The following is an 18,170-nucleotide window of genomic DNA, read 5'->3' as shown; positions in this document are numbered from 1 at the left end:
AACTAGATTCCCTATGCTATACCTTTCATCCCCATGACTTTTTCATTCCATAACTGGAGGCCTGCACCTACCACTCCACTTCACCCATTTTGCCCATCCTCTCACTGCCCAAGCAATACATTTGAAATAAAGACATCAATAGGGAAAAAAGAGAAAAATGGGAAAAGATATATCACACTAACACTAATCAAAAGAAAGCTATGATAGCAAATTTTAATCAAAATGGATTTCAAAGAATATTTCAAAGAACATAAAATGACTTTCCTTATGCTTGGCAATGATAAAGGGGGTCAATTCATGAAGAGGATATAACAATCATAAATAGTTATACACTTAACAACAGAGCTTAAAAATACAGAGCAAAAAGGTATAGAACTGCGAAGGAAAAAAGTCTACAAGTACACATGTAGATGTCAATACCTGCCCCACAATAATTAATAAATCAAATAGACACAAAATAAATAAAAATGGAGAAGACCTGAACAACATTCCCAACCAACTTGGTCTGACATTTATAGAACATTCCATTCAACGAATGGCAGAATATACATGCTTTTAAGTGCACATGAGACTTCACCAAGATAGACCATTTTCTAGGCCATGCAAAAGTCTCAATAAATTTAACAGGAGTCAGAGAAGCACATTCTCTGACCAGAATGTAATGAAAATAGAAATCAATAAAAGAAAGATATCTGGAAACACCCCAAAATGTTTAGAAATGAAATCACACACTTTTAATAGTTCATGGATGGGCTATCAAACAGCCCATCTCAAGAAATCACAGGGGTATTAGAAAGCACTATGAACTGAATGAAAAGAAAAACACACTGTATGGACATCTGAGGATGCAGTTAAAGAAGTATTTAAGGGGAAATTTATAGCACTAAATCCCTATATCAGACAACAGGAAAAGTCTCAGATCAATGACCTGGGCTTCTACCTTAAAGTAGAAAGAGAAGAGCAAGTTAAACAACATAAAAACTAATGAAATACAAAAGAAAAAAATAATAGAGAAAAACTGATAAAACCTAAAGCTCATTATTGATTAAAAAGATCAATAAAACTGATAAACCTCTAAGCAAACTGATCAACGGGAAAAAAAAAAAAAGGATCATGAGGGGAACTTGCAAAGTATAAAGATCCTGAGCTCACCTCCTCCCACAGATACACCGAGGCTGCAACTGCATATAGAACAACTCTTCCTGAGAATGACCTGAAGAGCAGCAGGAACAACTCTTCCACATTAAAGACATAAAGAAAAAGACATACTGAGAAGAGCAGAAGGGAAAGAGACACAGCCTGGTCGTGAACCAAATCATCGATGTGCTAACCCGCAAGTGGGAGGGATATCACAGATGTGGCGGTCTTCCCTGAGGAGTGAGGGGTTCAAACCCTACACTGGGCACTCCTTGCCCTATGGATCTGCATGGGAAAGAGAAGCCTCCGTAGTATCTGGCTTTGAAAATCAGAGGGGCTTAACTCTGGGGGAGCAGGAAGGTTATAGTAAATGGAGACTTCACTATTAAAGGGCCTGCACACAATCTCAACCACTCCAAGACCCAGTGCAGAGGCAGCGGTTTGAGAAGCACCTGAGCCATGGAAGACACTTACTAATTTTAGGACATGTGCTGGAAGGACAGGGATCTGCAGGAACTTTCTCTGGGAACAGAAGCTTAGCAGGTACCATTTTTTTGCCCTCCTTCAGCCTAGCTGGCCTGACACTAAGGACAGCCTAGCTGGCCTGACGCTAAGGAGCAAAAGTTCTAACACTATCTATCTACTTTACTACAACTGCTCACCCTGTTCCCACATTCTCCTGCAGACCTCTTCTGCCCAGCCTGCCCACCCTGGCAGGCACCTGTCTGAAGTGGCTCTTGCCCACCACACCTGGTAGGCAGCCTCAGCTGGGATCTGCAACCCTCCAAAGCGACTCCTGCCCCAGGTAGGGGCAGGCCACCCCAACCACCAGTACCCCTCATAGGCTAGGCCTCTGAAATAGCTAGGCAAAGCCCACCCACCAGGGTGCCTACAGCAGTTGCATCCCAGACACAATGGGTGGATGCGTGCAGCCCACAAGGCAACGCTCCGGAGTGCCTCTGCTTGACCAGGGGTGACTGTACTTGTGGGCCCCAAAGGATACCTTCTACATAAGGCCACCACCTTCAAGAGCATAAGATGTGGCTGAACTACCTAATATATAGGAACAAATACAGAGAGACAGAAAATGAGACAGAGAAATATGTTCCGAAGAAAGAAGTCAAGACTTCAGAAAAAAACTAAGTGAAACAGAAACAAGCAATCTACCTGATAAAAGAGTTCAATGTAATGGTCATACAGATGTTCACTGAACTTGAGAGAAGAGTAGATGAACTCAGTGCAAATTTCAACAAAGAGACAGAAAATAGAAAAAAGAACTAATCAGAACTCAACAACAACTGTGATGAAACATACACTAGAGGGAATCAACAGCAGCTTGGAGGTCACAAAACTGATCAATCTCAGAAGAGACAAAGGGGCAGAAAACCTATTTGAAGAAATAACAGCTGAAAACTTCCCCAACCTGGGAGAGGAAACAGACATGCAGGTTCAGAAAGCACAGACATCCTCAGACAAGATGAAGAAGCCAAGGAGGTCCACACCAAGAAGCATAATAATTAAAATGCCAAAAATTAAAGATAAAGAGAGAATCTTAGAAGCAGCAGGAGAAAAGCAACAAGTTAAGCACAAAGGAACATCTATAAGAATATCAGCTGATTTTTTCAGCAGAACTGCAGGCCAAAAGGGAGTGACATGATATATTTGAAGAGCTAAAAGGAAAAAACCTACAACCAAGGATATTCTACTCAGGAGAATTATCATTCAGAACTGAAGAAGATAGTTTCCCAAACAGAAGGAGTTCACTACCACTAAACTGACCTTCCAAGAAACGTTAAAGGACTTCTTTAAGTGGAAAAGAAAAGGCCGTAACTAGAAGAAAATTATGAAAGAAAAAAACCTCACTGGTAAAAACAAACATACAGTAAAGGTAGTCGATCAGCCACTTATAAAGCTAGTGTAAATGCAAAAGACAATAATAGTAAAGTAGTAAGATCAACTATCAAACCCCTGGTTTGTGGGTTCGAGCCCCGTGTCAGGCTCTGTGCTGACAGCTCAGAGCCTGGAGCCTGCTTCAGATTCTGTGTCTCCCTCTCTCTCTGCCCCTCCCCCACTTGTGCAAGCTCTGTCTCTTAAAAATGAATAAATGTAAAAAAAAAAAACAAAAACAAAAACCATTTTTTAAAAAAAACTAATAAATAAAAAAAAATTTTGCATAGTAAAGGAAATCAAAAGAATGAAAAGGCAACCTACTGAATGGGAGAAGATATCTGCAAGTGATTATCTGATAAAAGGTTAATATCCAAAATATATAAAGAACTCAGGGGCACCTGGGTGGCTCATTCGGTTGAGCGTTCTGACTTCGGCTTAGGTCATGATCTCAGTTTGTGAGTTCAAGCCACGCATCAGGCTCTGTGCTGACAGCTCAGAGCATGGAGCCTGCTTTGGAATCTGTGTCTCCCTCTCTCTGCCCCTTCCCTGCTCATGCTCTTTCTCTCAAAAATGAATAAATGTTAAAAAAAAAAAAAAAAAAAGAAAAATGAAAAAAAAAAAACCTCCTACAACACACACCAAAAAAAAAAATTCTGATTTAAAAAATGGGCAGAGGGGGGCGCCTGGGTGGCTCAGTCAGTTAAGCGGCCAACTTCGGCTCAGGTCATGATCTCCTGGTTCGTGAGTTCGAGCCCCGCGTCGGGCTGTGTGCTGACAGCTCAGAGCCTGGAGCCTGTTTTGGATTCTGTGTCTCCCTCTCTGACCCTCCCCCGTTCATGTTCTGTCTCTCTCTGTCTCAAAAATAAATAAACGTTATAAATAAATAAATAAATAAATAAATAAATAAATAAATAAAAAATGGGCAGAGGACTGGAACAGACACATGAAAAGGTGCTCTACATCACTAAACATCAGGGAAATGCAACATAAATCAAAATCACATGAGATCATCTCATGCATCTCAGAATGGCCAGGATCAAAAAGATAAGAAATAAAAAGTACTGACGAGGATATGGAGATAAAGGAACTTGGGCACCACTGATAGGAATGTAAACAGGCAGGTGCAGCTACTGTGGAAAACAGTACAGAGATTCCTTAAAAAATTAAAAACAGAAATACCACATGATCCAGTAATTCTATTTCTTGGTACTGACCCAAAGAAAATGAAAACACTAATTCAATGTTTGCTGCAGTATTATTTTCTGTCAACTATACTTTAATTAAAAAAAAAAAAACAAGGGCGCCTGGGTGGCGCAGTCGGTTGGGCGTCCGACTTCAGCCAGGTCACGATCTCGCGGTCTGTGGGTTCGAGCCCCGCATCGGGCTCTGGGCTGATGGCTCAGAGCCTGGAGCCTGTTTCCGATTCTGTGTCTCCCTCTCTCTCTGCCCCTCCCCCGTTCATGCTCTGTCTCTCTCTGTCCCAAAAATAAATAAACGTTGAAAAAAAAAATTAAAAAAAAAACAAAAAAAAACAAAAAACACAAAAAAAACAAACCGAGATGGGATGCCTGGGTGGCTCAGTCTGTTAAGCAAGTGACTTGATTTCAGCTCATGTCATGATCTCACAGTCGTGGAATTGAGCCCCGTGTCAGGCTGTGTTGGGCATGGAGCCTGCTTCGGATTCTCTCTCCCTCTCTCTGCCTCTCCCCCACTCATGCACGTGCTCTATCTTCCTCTCTCTTTCAAAATATATAAATAAATTAAAAAAAAAAAAGATGAACTTCTCCCCAAAAAAGACAACATAAATTACCAATATGGAGAATGAGAGAGATAAGATCACTACAGATTCTACAGACCTTAAAAGGATAAGAGATAATCTTATGCCAATAAATTCAACAATTTAGATGACATAAATTCCTTCAAAGATAAAACTATCAAAGACAATACCAGAAATACAAATTCTGAATTTCTCGGTATCTATTAAAGAAATCAAATGTGTTGTGAAAAACCTTTCCACATCAAAAACTCCAGGCTCAGAGAGTTTCACTGGTGAATTCTACAAACACTTAAGGAAGGTTATCATACCAAATCTACTTAAAGTCTTTTTAAAAAATATTGAAGTATCTCCCATCTCATTCAGTACTACCCAAATACCAAAACCAGGCAGATACACAAGAAAAATACAGACCAATATCCCTCATGAAAATTGACGTAAAATTTTTAAGCAAAATTTTAGTAAACTGAATCTAGCAATATATAAAAAGGAAAATACATCAGAACCAGGTGCAGTTTATCCTAAGGACACAGGTCAGTTTAACATTTGAAAACCAGTGTAATTACCACATACCAAACTAGAAAAAGAAAACCATACAATCATCTCAATAAATGCAGAAGCAGCATTTGAAAAAATCCAACATCTATTCCTAATTCTTGGCTAAATAACATAAATACACTTACTAAACGCACTCTTTCTCCTTGCAGTCTGGTTTCTATTCCACCATTCCACTAAATATGCCTTTGCTAAATTCACCAGGGTCTACTTCTGAAACACAATATAGCATGGTGATTAAAGAGTGTGGACTCTGGAGCTATACTACTTGGGTTCAAATCCCAGCTCTGTCCCTTACCAGGTGTGTGACCCGGAACAGCTGTAATTTCTCCATGCCTCATTTTTCCTATACACAAAATGAAGATAATAGTAAGACTTCCCTTATAGGGAGTTATGAGATTAAATGAGTTAATATATATCCAAAGCACAACAGTGAATGGCATTTAGCAAGAACTATGTAAGTGTTAGCTATTATTGTTACCTTTGGAAAATACCTAGCACTTAATCTCTGGTTGTTCTCAGATGATCACTCTGTCCATGCTGAGAAGCATTTCAGCAGTTTAAAGTAAATCTGAGAGTGCAGTGTGAGCGGTGAGGTCATGGCAGAGCTAGAATGTGAATCCTGGCTCAATCATTTACTGGCTAGGTGTCCTGGGGCACACTGCTTAACCCCTCTGGACCTCTTTTGTCATGTGTAAATTATTTCTTCAGATTGTTGTGATGATTATGTAGATGTCTCTTTTCTGGCCTCAATCTCCTACTAAGGCCAGGCTTATTTTACCAGGATGCCTTCCAGCTGGACTGGGCTCAGGCCCAGGTTTTCCAGAAACCAACAGTAAATGCTCTTCTCTGAAGAGGTCAATGTTGAAAGGTCAATCTTGTATTCACCCAGGACTTCTAGGGTGTTGTCCTCCCAGAGGCCAGAATGACATCTCAGGGTCAGGAGGGTGGCCTTTTAGGAACCAAGATTCTGATGGGAAGAGCCTGGGCCCTAATGAGCTTATAACTGATCTTTTCTTCTATCTATTAACTGGTGATGTTTCTGTAAGTCAGCTTTGGAATTTGTCATCTCTATTTGAGAGTTAATTACTACCCACAAAGACAAGTAGCTGCAAAAAAATCTGTATTTTCACCCTCATATTTCATGAGAACTTTAATTCTTATTAAAATGCCAATGTTCGGGGCACCTGAGTAGCTCAGTCGGTTAAGCGTCCGACTTCAGCTTGGGTCATGATCTCACGGTCCGTGAGTTCGAGCCCCGTGTCGGGCTCTGTGCTGTCAGTTCGGAGCCTGGAGCTTGCTTCGGATTCTGTGTCCCCTTCTCTCTCTGCCCCTCCCCCACTCAGGCTTTATCTCTATCAAAAAATGAATAAACGTTAAAAAAAATTTTAAATGCCAATGTTCACACTTTAACATGCTCTCCACATCTTTGCACATCCATCTCTTGGTGTACAGTGTGGCTCCAGATGAAATTTTTCCCCTCAAATAGCTGATTATCTGTATTTCTGAATATATCCCTGGGGTCTTGATTCTGTGCCCCTGACCCATATTTCTATTTTCAGGCTGGTTCTCCCAAACTTGAGGACTGTTTACAGTCCCCCCATCATCAGTAGCCATATCTATTTTGCACTTCTCAAGTTTGTTTACTCCAGAATCATCATTGTTAAGTCTATCTTCTGTGTCCTCACATAGAAGAGATTCCATTTCAGTAAGCTTTAGGTATGTCGTTTCTCCCCTTCTGGGTGCTCTAATCCAAACCTTAATCATTTTACAGTAGGACAACAGCGATAACCTTGCTGGCCTCCCCCTCCCACCAGACCTATTCCACTCATAACAGAGAACTCACTGACACATTATTTCGAACAGAGCAGTAATTTTGAATTCTATTTAAACCAAATGTTTTAAGACTTGAAGACACCTCCTTACTGACCTTCACCTGAGGACTTCATTTCCCAACACTCTGGATCCAGGCTTATCAATATAGTCATCTACATTTTCTCTCATCACTGAGTATTCCCCAGTCGTAGGTCCTGATTCCAGAGCCCACAGGCTCTTAACCATCACAAGATATAGTATTTAAGAATGTGGGCTGTAGGGTCCTAGGTTAGAATAGTTCCATTTCTGATTAGCTGTGTCTTCTCTATGCCTCAAGCTTTATGTGGAAAGCAAGACAATTAAAGTACCAACAAGAGTACCAACTGGCCTCAGCTGTTACCAGGACTGAACTAACCTATGTAAAGCTCTGTCAGGCACTCAGTAAGCACTGAAAAAACATTAGCTATTACACTAGCATTACTATATTGCCTCCTAACAAGATACCTAGGGTCTGGCACATACTAGGTGGCCCATAAATTGAATATTCATTCCTACCCCTAAATTTATTGAAAACACTAGTGAAAGATAGAAGTTTTAAACTGGGAATTTGACCTACCTTTAAATCTGAGTTGGCTGCAAATTTCTGTCCAATTAAAGCTGCATTTCCTCCTACATAGTGCTGTAAGATAGTTCAAAGTTATCAGACAATATTTTAGCACAACTATGTTACCCAAGCTTAATAATTTTTTAATTTATTGAATTTATAGTCCATTTTTTTCCCAAAACATTTTGAGGCTACCTTATAACAATGCCACACAGATGAGGTTCATAAGATCATTAACCTCACAGGTTAACAATGAGTTACAAGCAAAGGTGAAAAAAAAAAAAAACAAATATGCCAACCATGAAAATCAATATAACTGTCGTAACTGTAGATCAAATCTGGCCTTTGGTATGCTGGGGTGATAGTCTGAGGTCTCTGGGCCCACCACTGCCTCTTACTCCATGCGAACCTCAAGAAAGTATCTGGACCATGTGGGCCCTCTAAGCTCTCTCCATCTCTGACAGGTTCTACCCCGTAGACTGGGGATTCTCAAAACAATGTCTTCAAAACAACAGCATCATGTAACCAGGAAACTTCCCAGAAGGGAAGTAAATTCTTGAGTCCCATACATCTACTGAATCAGAAACTCTAGGAGTGGAGCCCAGGAAACTGTTTCAATACCCCCTCCGAGTGATTCTGTGTTTCATGTCTGAGAACCACTAATCTAAACCAGCAATTCTCAACCAGTCTGCTTCTCTCCTCTCCCTAACCCTGGAAACTGACCATGTCTGGAGACATTTTTAACTGTCACACCCAGGGAGGGAAGGGAGTGCTACTGTCATCCAATGAGTAGATGCCAGAGATGCTGCTGAACATCTCACAATGGGCAGGACAGCCCCTACAACAAAGTATTAACCAATCCTAAGTGTCAGTAATGCTGAGGTAAGGAGCCTGGCTCTGGAACACTAGAGCAGAGGTGAAGATCCAGCTCTCCCTTGCCATGCAAAAGCTACAACTAGTTCTCTGTGTATCTGGCCTTATTCTGCTCAGGAAGGACTCAGTCATACTACAATTATTCCATGTTATCAGCCACAAGCAATACCCAAACAAGTTAAGAGGTAGGTATCTTTCCCACCTTAAAGTTGGGTAAAATGAAAAAAGAGCAATTTAAGGGATGAACCAGAACCAAACTCTTAGTAACTATGCTTCATAAATACTGGCTGAATTTAACTGACTGGAAACAGTGGAGTTAATGGAAGTTCAGATATACAGTCCTACAAAAAGGGAAAACACTGCAGAACTGGATTCCCAACAATCACATTTGGGAGAGAATGAAGACAAAGTTTATCAGTTGCTTCTAGAAAGCATACAAAAAGGTATCTTTCCCCACCTTCTCTTAATTTACTGCTGGTGAACCAAACAGACCTGGGCTCCTGGGAGCTCTGATGCAATTTGGGCAATGTCATGGAAAGCTTCCTTATCACTGAAGAAGCGCTCAGCTGCCACTCCCTTCCCCATGAAATGAATGAAAGCTTCTTCCAGATCATTCCTTGAATGCAGAATGGTGTGATCTTTCCCATTCCCAGGACTCAGACCAAGCGCCTCCAAGAGCTTCACTCCTGAGAGCACTACATCCACACAGGCATTGACTCTGGAAGGAAGGAAGGAAGAGGCAGTGTGAAAGAAAAAACCAGAAGTACCTATTCTGCATTTAACAACAGAGAAGTGTTTCCAGGAACATATTCAAACAGAAAAACAGACGAAGTGGATCTGAAACCTTAACTGGGAAGTACACAGCATATGGCAGAAGGAAGAGTCTTTTATCTGGACGTATGCCAGAATATTTCTGAGGATTGGAACACAGGATTCTTTTCAATAGGTTGGCAAACCTTTGCGAGCTACAAAGAGAAGACAAGTGCTCAGCATTTTAGAATGAAGATATCATGATAACACAAATACAGCATTTCTGAGAAAATGCTGGCAGAGCCAAACTGTCTGGATTCACACTGGCTTTGTGACTTGGGCAAGTCAAATTTCTGTGTCTCAGTTTCCTTATTTATAAAATGGCATAATATGGGTATTTAACTTACAGAACTGTTTCAAAGATTAAGTTAATATATGCTTAGGAACACTGGTGCAAAGTAAGCAAAATGTAAGTGTTGGTTAGAAGTCAAGTATCTGATAGCCTACCTCCAAAGACACATGTGGAAGGTGGTAAAACACTAAATACCTAAATGTGTAAATACTCCCAGCTGAAACTCTTAAGAGTTAAGTGGTATCTTAAAGACTCAGGCACACCTGCAGTCTTGTAACGACTCATCACTTGGCAGGTGTTCACTGGACCAATCCATGACCTTAAAGGGCTCCTAAGAAATCAATGCTGCATCACCTGGTTGGCTCTGTGGAATCAAATTATAAAGAGTTATGGCTGTCTGGCATGGCCTCTCTCCTATGTGTGCACAGAAAAGTTCTGGCTTATATTTTTAATGTTAAAAAGCCACCCCTTAAAAGAGAAGGGTCAAATAATTTGGGTAGCTAGATGAGGACCTTCTGCCCCTCAACCCATAGTCACCTTTATTTTTGCTTCTATTGGGGATGTCATTCTTGCCAATGGGGCTAGATGACCACACAGCTTGTAAGCCTCTGAGAGAACGTAGGCCCACAGAAGGCCAATAAATAGCTCCTGGTGAGAAGGGGGCTGGGCTTGCAGGTGAAATCCAAGCAGCTTCAAACCAGAAAGTATAATCATCAATAAAGAAGGACCGAAGGACTGGATTCTAGTGTGGAATATAGCTATAATGTTTCCCTTCTAGTCTCTTAAAAAAAAAAAAAAAAATCTCTGGATCTGGAAATTAACAAAGTCATTAATGGTGGTAAACCCTAAGAGGAATGAGATTGGGTAAGAGAGAGGAATTTCGTTTTTCATTAGATTTCTAATTTTTATAAGCATGTATTATGTTTATAATTGAAAAGCACTATAATTTTTAAAAGGTTCATATGTAGACTAGATATAAGGTTTACAATGGCAAAGAAGAGACACATCTCTCCTAGTGATACAAACTGACTACACCCTCTTCATAAGGATGCTTTATTTTTCCCCTATGGATCCCATGCTTTAAAAAAGATTTCTGAGGGCGCCTGGGTGGCGCAGTCGGTTAAGCGTCCGACTTCAGCCAGGTCACGATCTCGCGGTCCGGGAGTTCGAGCCCCGCATCAGGCTCTGGGCTGATGGCTCGGAGCCTGGAGCCTGTTTCCAATTCTGTGTCTCCCTCTCTCTCTCTGCCCCTCCCCTGTTCATGCTCTGTCTCTCTCTGTCCCCAAAATAAATAAACGTTGAAAAAAAAATTAAAAAAAAATAATAAAAAAGATTTCTGCCTACCAATCAGCATTTAAATATTCAAATTTACTTATTCTTTTAAAATTAAAGATACATACATACTCTGGTCAACTGGAAAGGCATAATCTAAGAGTTACTATGCCCTTCAGTGCATAAAACACACTGACATTCATGTGGCAGGAGCTTAACAGTGTTTAAAAAACATCCCTTTCACAGCCCTGCATGATCATAAACCAAGCAAACCTTATAAACCAGTCTCAATTCCACCTCATACAGGGTGTTCTTTATTTCTACTGGATGCAACATTATATATCTAAAGGGTAGACTCTTAACACATCGCCTTCATATCCAGTGGTGTGCTGAGACCTTGAATAGAGTTTGATTCTTTAAAGATGGGAATGGGGGAAGTTTGCAAAAGTTACAAAAAAACCAAAAGGAACAATGTTCAGCATACTTTGCAATACAAGACAAAACTCAACAGAATTTTGATTTAAAAAAATGTAACTACCATAGGAACATTTTCCACCCCCCAACTTAATCATGCCATGAATACAAAGGGGAAAAAATCTTATAAAAGGAAAACATTTTATTCAGTAGCTTTTAGTAAAAAGGGATCATTGAACATCTCTGTGCCAGACACCAAACTAAGTACTTCTCCATGTGCTTTCTAGTCACCCTTTAACCAGAGCAAGAATCTTCCTCTGCACTTACCTTAATTCAACAGCATCTGAAAATGTAAACAAGCACATTACCTACGTTGCTTTATTACCAGCGGAATTAGAGAGAGGGAGGGAGCAAAAGAACCAGAAGACAAAATTATGCTCATTTGACTTCAGGCAGAATTTCACAGTTGAGTACAAAAGGTATAAAAGATTGTAATGTGAGTTTGGAGAAAAGGAAGACACAGATGCAATAACTGGAAACTAAAGCAAGGCAACAGATACTGAATGTCCAAACAAGAGGAAGGACTAGAAGGACAGGGAAGCCTGGGCTTCCGTGCCCTACTGCCAGAGGTTTGTTGGGGGGCTGGGGAAGGGGGCACAGTTCCCCTTCTAGACTGTAAATTCTTTAAAGGCAAGGATGGTGGTTCTAATCACCTCCCTTCTGTTTCATTATCTGTAAAATGTTTCAAGTTCTTCCTAGCTTTAACCCTATACCTGAGATATTTACAATGGGTAATCATAATCACCAGAAGATGCAGAACTGTAGAGAAGAGAGATCCAAAGGTGCAGGGGCAGTGGTCCCTGCGCTGAACTCTGGATGGTGCTCTGGTCAGAGAGAGAAGGCTGGTATTTCTGAAGCAATGCATGTGAGGCAGGTGTTTTCAGAGAGATCACACCAGTTTGCAAAACACGGTAAGATAGGCAAGTAGTTCTCACTGCTTTCAGCTGAGAAAAGCTGAGGCTGGAGGCTGACTGACATTCCAAAGGCCACAAATGGAGGAGGCTAAATTCAAACCCAGATTTATCCGATACTGAAGCCCTTGCATGCAGTGTGCACAAGCACAGGTGCAGATGAAGAGATTAACTTTACGTGTGGATACAGTAAGAATGTGGATCTAGTTAGAATGGAGAGCTGAAGAGAGGAGTGGAGTATGACAGGCTTCAAAGGCCAGGGAAAAGCCAGGTATTGGGGAATGAACACTAGGTTCATGATTCACTCAATGGGTCTCAGGCACCAGAGTCCGATTTTGGAGCAGAGGAGGTGGCACATTCTAGAAAGGTGTGGTAGCGTGCCCACCGCTGACCATCTTTCTTGAAACATGTCCTATCCGTTTTTTCTCTGGGTCCTTTCCACCAGCCCCCTACATGCTGGTGCCTCCCAGAATTCCACCCTTGCCATTTACTTTCCTTTCTTGCTCTCTTCCGGGGCAATCCTATCCAGTCTCTGACCTCAACTTAACCATTGGCATCTCCAAAGCCTGCAAGCCTGCTCCTCAATATGCTCCTAAACTTCAGCCTCACTGTCAGCTGAAGGCTCAGTTTCATTTGAAATCCCACAAGCAGGCACAGTGCCCCCTCCTCTGAAATCCAACCTGTTACTTTTCAACACAAACTCGATCTCTTTTCTTAGTCTCATAGCAATAATGTGGCATGAACAAGATCGGAGCCAGAAACCGGCTTACCTTGTGACTCTGGTAGTTCACAGCTGTGTAATCTTGGGCCAATCAATATTTCTAAAGCTTTGGTTTACTTATCTATGAAAACTGGAAGACATTATTTGTATCTATGTACATAAGGTTATAAAATGCCCGATGCTAAAAACTTGTCATTCTGGATTGCCTTTCTTCACCACACTCAACCTGTTAACAAATTTCACATTTAGTACACTGCGAATGAAAAAAGGCTCTTCTCTCCCTTCACCCAGACCCTACAACGGCCTCTTAAGTAAGGTCAGGATGTCAAGACTTGACTCCTTATCAACCACACTACATTGTGCATCCAGAGTGCAAGTGAAAGTGTGTGTTCTCCTGAGAAGTCAAACTACAACATCCCCTCCCCCAAATGAAATTCTAGTACAAGTACTGCAACTTCTCTCACCTACTCCTTGCACATCACCATCTTTAGGGCTAAAATCCCTTTGGGTAATGAAAAATGTTACCAACGGATGTCTGTTACCCACAAAAGTGATATGAAACTGTCAATCAGGTTACAGCCATGGCTCAAAACCCACCCTTTACGTTCCTACCAGTTATTCTCAGCAAAGAACTTAGTCTTATTTACCTGCTTATAAACCGTTACTGCTCTCCTACCACCTACCCTGATATGAAAGGCCCTTCTCAGCATCATTTACTCACCTCTCTCTACCATAAGGTCCTTGCTCTCAAAACAGGGCCAACTTGCTGTTCCTAAACTGTGTACTTCACATTTGGTTCTCTCTGCTTAGGTGGTCTTATCCCCCCACCCCACCCCACTTCTGTGAAGAAATCCCATTTTTTCTCCAGGGCCTATCCCATGCAGTCACTATAGCAGATTATATTGTCCAAGATGGTCACAAGATGTTCCATCCTTTTTACAATGTGATGTTGACACTCCTTCCATCAAGATGTGCTCTAAGTCCCATCCATTTGAAACCAGCTGGACCTAGGACTGTGGTAGAAGTAACACTGTGCTTTTAAGATTAGGTCGTAAAAGGCATTAAGGCTTCTGCCTGGTCGTCTTGGAACATTCTATTTACTCTGCTATGAGAAACCTACATAGCTAGCTGCACAGAACGCCTGTAGGTAGGTGCTCAGGATGTAGCTGAGGCTGTAGCTGACAACCACAATCAACCTTTAAAGAGGATTCCAGTCCCAGACACCATCTGACTGAAGCTGCCCCTCCAGTGAGAACTGCCTAGCAGAGCCTAACTGAACCTGAGAATCAGAAAAGATAATAAAATGACCATGTGTTAAGCTACCAAGTTTTGGGGTGATTTGTGATTTAGTAAATGTAACGTCACCTTCTCAGAGCATTTTCCAAAGCCTCATCCTGGGAAGAATTAGTAATCCTTTGAGACACAAGGCTACCTGGTTTTTAGCCCTAGTTCTGCAAAGCACTTCTGATAACTGTTACAGAGAGCACTGTGTGCCCCTGTCCCCCACCAATTCGTATGCTGAAGCATTTACCACAAATGTGACTGTTTTTGGAGATAGGGACTATTTAATCTAACAGGGCTAAAGTCCATATAAGAGGAAGAGACACCAGGAGTGTGCATGCACAGAGAAAAGGCCACATGGGTACACGGTGAGAAGGGGGCATCTGCAAGTCAGAAAGAGAGGACTCACTAGAAACCAATCTTGCCAGCACCTCACCTTGATCTGAGACTATCAGCATCTAGAACTGTTGAGAAAATAAATTTCTGTTGTTTAAGCCACTCAGTCTGTGGTATACTGTTATGGCAGCATGAGCACTAATAATAAATATATCTCTTTTCAACAAATGAGGCGGGGATCTTGCTTCACCCATTTCTGTATGAGAACCTAGCACAGACCTGACACATACCATGCAGTTGATGATTTTTGTTGAATGTGCATAAAACCAGGGAGGACAATTAAGAAGCTGATAAGGAAGTTGGTGAAAGGGCCTGAACTTGAAAGAAGAGATAAAAGGGGATATCTGAAGAAACAATACACTGGTATTAAAAGAACAAAACAAAACGAAAAAACTAGCTAACGTTTGAGTGCTCTTTACAGCAGAAGGCATGCTAGATTACACGATTATTTTGTCTAACCTTCAGGATAACTTGGCTCTCTACCTTAGCCTTCCCCCAGCACTCACAAAAACCAGCAGAAATTTCATAGATGGCCTGCTTTTGTATGGTGCTTTAAAGGTGAAGACAAGATATTTAAGTCGAACTGAAACAGGGTTTAAAGTTTGTGTGAGGAGAACAAATACATTTTTTGGAGAGGAACACAAAGAAAGGAGGCGCTGTGAGCTGGGAGAACCTTATATATGCCATGTCACTGAAGTCAGGGGAAGAAAAGAGTTTCAAAAAGGGAAACTCTTTAGCGCGTGCAAGACTGCAGACAGTTGGCAGTGAAGACTTTAAAAAAAAAAAAAGGCAGTTGAACTGGAAAATCAACAAGTCACCAGTGAGTTTTGAGAGAGTAGTTTCAGTAGAGTGGGGGTCTCCCGGACGTTCAGGAAGCGAAAACAAGGGAAATAAAGTCAGCAGTTAAAGGCAGCGACCACGCCACTCAAGAAGTTCAGAAGCAAGAGGATGAGCGTCGTAAGACCAGGTGTCTTTGACCGCAAAAAGGCAGACGAGCCGAAACAGGAATGAAGGAGACTGGAACATGAGGGTGTCAGGCTGCGCGGGATTTGCAAGAAGCTATTAGGCTGGTCCTACCAAGACGAGACAAGGATGCAGAGGCTAGCCGAGAGCAAAAAGCAGTCTGGTGAGTCCTTGCAGCAGCGACGAACGGGGCTCGTCCTAGACGTCTGACGCTTCTCGTCAAGGAGGCAGCGTGGACACCAGCGCCGAGGGGCCTCCCGGGGACATCTGGGAACCCCTGTTTCCGCGCGGCTCTACCTCCCAGCTCCCCAGCCGCCCGAACTCCGCCAATGTGGCCCTAAGAGGCCCGGAGCGCCCGCACCTCCTTGGAGAGACCCTGAGACTCAGGCCCCGCAGGCACTCACCCCACGGCCACGCGGCGCCAACGCCGGGCCGGCCGTACAATGAGCGCGTCCCAGGCGGCCGCCAAGCGGCCCTCAGGGGAGCCGGGTCCCGGGGGCGCGGGCGCCAGCTGTAGCGAGCTCCACAGCGAGCGCAGCGCCGAACCGGGCAGCTGCGGCTCCAGCAGGAGGACACAGCCCACCGCCAGCGCCAGGAAGCCGGCGTACGCAGAGCCGCGCCACAGCGCCATGGGGACCGAGGCGCCGCAGCGTCCAGACAGCTTCTTTCCCGGCCCGCGCCTCTTCCGTCTCTGCGTGCGCCGACGTCCACACGCGCCACGTCACGCCAGTGCGCCGCGGCCCCCGGGGAAGGGCTGGGGGCGGGGCTCCGCGCCTCTCCGCAGGCGCCAACTCTGGCGCTGGGGGGCGCGGTTGCGAGGCCCTGCAGAAGGTTGGACAAAGGTCCGAACGCGGAGCCGGGAGGCAAGTCCCGCGCGTCTCCCCACCTCCCAGCTCCATCCCGGACCCCAAACCAGAGGGGCGAGGGCACGTTTGTTTTTCCAATACGAGGGAACAGACGGATTATGAAGAAGCGGGCCAACCTCACGTTAATCTTTGAGCCGGTCAGTGTCCCCGCTTGAGCAGCGCCTGCGTTTGCCGGGAAGGACACCAGTTACACTCCCCGTCTTTTAAGCCATCCCTCCGCGTGTGTCCATCCTCCACCGCTGATTTAACAATTCCTCTTCCTCCCGGGGGGAATTAGCTCAGAGGGCAGCAGCGCCGCAGCGAGCCCCTGGGGCGCGCTTGGCAGGGGATTCTGCTCCTTTAGAGGGTAGCCGAGGCCTTCGGCCACTCGAGGCCTATTCCAAGACAGGAGAGCCAGCAGTGTTCCTCCTCTAGGGATGATCACATTCAAGCCTTAAGATAACCCTCTGGGGGGGGGGGGCGCTGTTCCCTTTAACAATATCAGAAAAACGCACACAGGCACACAATCTTGTGTTAGGGAGGTTATGGACTTGGGTTAAGAAAGACTGGTTTCTCTTCTTTTCCCTTGGTGGTAGGGCTTCAACCCAGGTAGGCCCTGTCTTCCTCGTTGGGGCCCTCTTTCTACGAGCCCACATTGAAACCAGTGAAGCTAGGCTTGTTGCCAGTTCCTTCTCAGTGGCTACCATGCACCTCCTAGTCTTCTTCCCTGGCTTGTTGCCATTTTTTCTCCTGACTGGCTTTGGACTTTCCACTCTGCCTCTGACCTTTGGACTTGGCAACGAAACTTAATTTCCCTAGCTTTGATCTTGGGCTATAGGGTTTATTCCCCCACCTCCCACACTCCCCAACCCCCACATCACCTGCTCTTACCCCTCCTGGCCATCTACCTTCTCCTAGCTCACCCCATCCAGCCCACCTGATCCCTGATCGTAGCAGCCTTTTCAAAGGAGATGTTCACACAGGAAAAGATTTGGGCTGCTATAGGAAAAGAAAGAAGCCAAGGAGCCAGTAAGATTTGCGTGGAGCCACGAAACTGCCTTCTCTAGAGTTGCCTGTCTCTTCTCTCTCCTGAGATGTGTCAAATCAGTTCCTAGAGAAACTATTCCCTCTCATGGCCCACAGTGGTCATGTTTCCCTACCATCCCAGAGATGACTGAACCAGCACCTAACTCAAAAGCAGGGAATCCACCAATGGCAGAGAACACTTCTCAATTAGCAATAATTTTGCCTCAGATAAACCTCATTGGCTATGATACTGCCCCTGCACAAAGCTCACAGAACACTTCTCTCTACTGAGAATTTGGACCAAGAGTCAAGAGTCCGTGGCTAGGTGTGTTTGTTTGTTTTTCTTTTCCTTTTCTGGACCCGCAAGGTCACATAGGCTTGATGGTCAGATAGAGTTAGTTAAATATATTTCCAAGATGAAGTTTTGGGGGCGCTCAGGAAACTGTGGGAGGACCATGGAGCAGACAGTCCTAGAGATACAGGGAAATGCTCCACACCAGAGTCATGTGGAAACAAAGCTGCCTGGGGCCT

The 18,170-nt window shown here is 43.6% G+C and overlaps 1 protein-coding gene and 1 non-coding gene across 3 annotated transcripts in view; both read right to left on the bottom strand.

Moving 5' to 3' along the window:
• The window catches only part of ADPGK (ADP dependent glucokinase), a 28,902-nt gene extending 12,459 nt beyond the window's left edge, over positions 1–16,443 (bottom strand). For both annotated transcript variants that reach the window (XM_047074836.1, XM_047074837.1), the window contains exons 1-3: positions 16,173–16,443; positions 9,141–9,366; positions 7,788–7,850 (exon numbers count right to left, since the gene is read on the bottom strand). In XM_047074836.1, coding sequence (XP_046930792.1) covers positions 7,788–7,850; positions 9,141–9,366; positions 16,173–16,399 — 516 coding nt within the window. In that variant the 5' untranslated portion in view covers positions 16,400–16,443. The remainder of the gene's footprint in view (positions 1–7,787; positions 7,851–9,140; positions 9,367–16,172) is intronic.
• Positions 16,444–17,762: 1,319 nt separating this feature from the next.
• Positions 17,763–17,907, bottom strand: LOC124509061 (U4 spliceosomal RNA). The gene has a single exon (XR_006961404.1). It is a non-coding gene; the product is annotated as a U4 spliceosomal RNA (small nuclear RNA).
• Positions 17,908–18,170: the final 263 nt, after the last annotated feature.

Source organism: Lynx rufus, unplaced genomic scaffold, assembly GCF_022079265.1.
Source record: "Lynx rufus isolate CCGP_SWC_20201006 ecotype Redwood Valley unplaced genomic scaffold, mLynRuf1.p SCAF_13, whole genome shotgun sequence".
Lineage (NCBI taxonomy): Eukaryota > Metazoa > Chordata > Mammalia > Carnivora > Felidae > Lynx > Lynx rufus.
The sequence above is the reverse complement of the archived record's forward strand: the minus strand, read 5'-3'. Positions and strand labels throughout refer to the sequence as shown.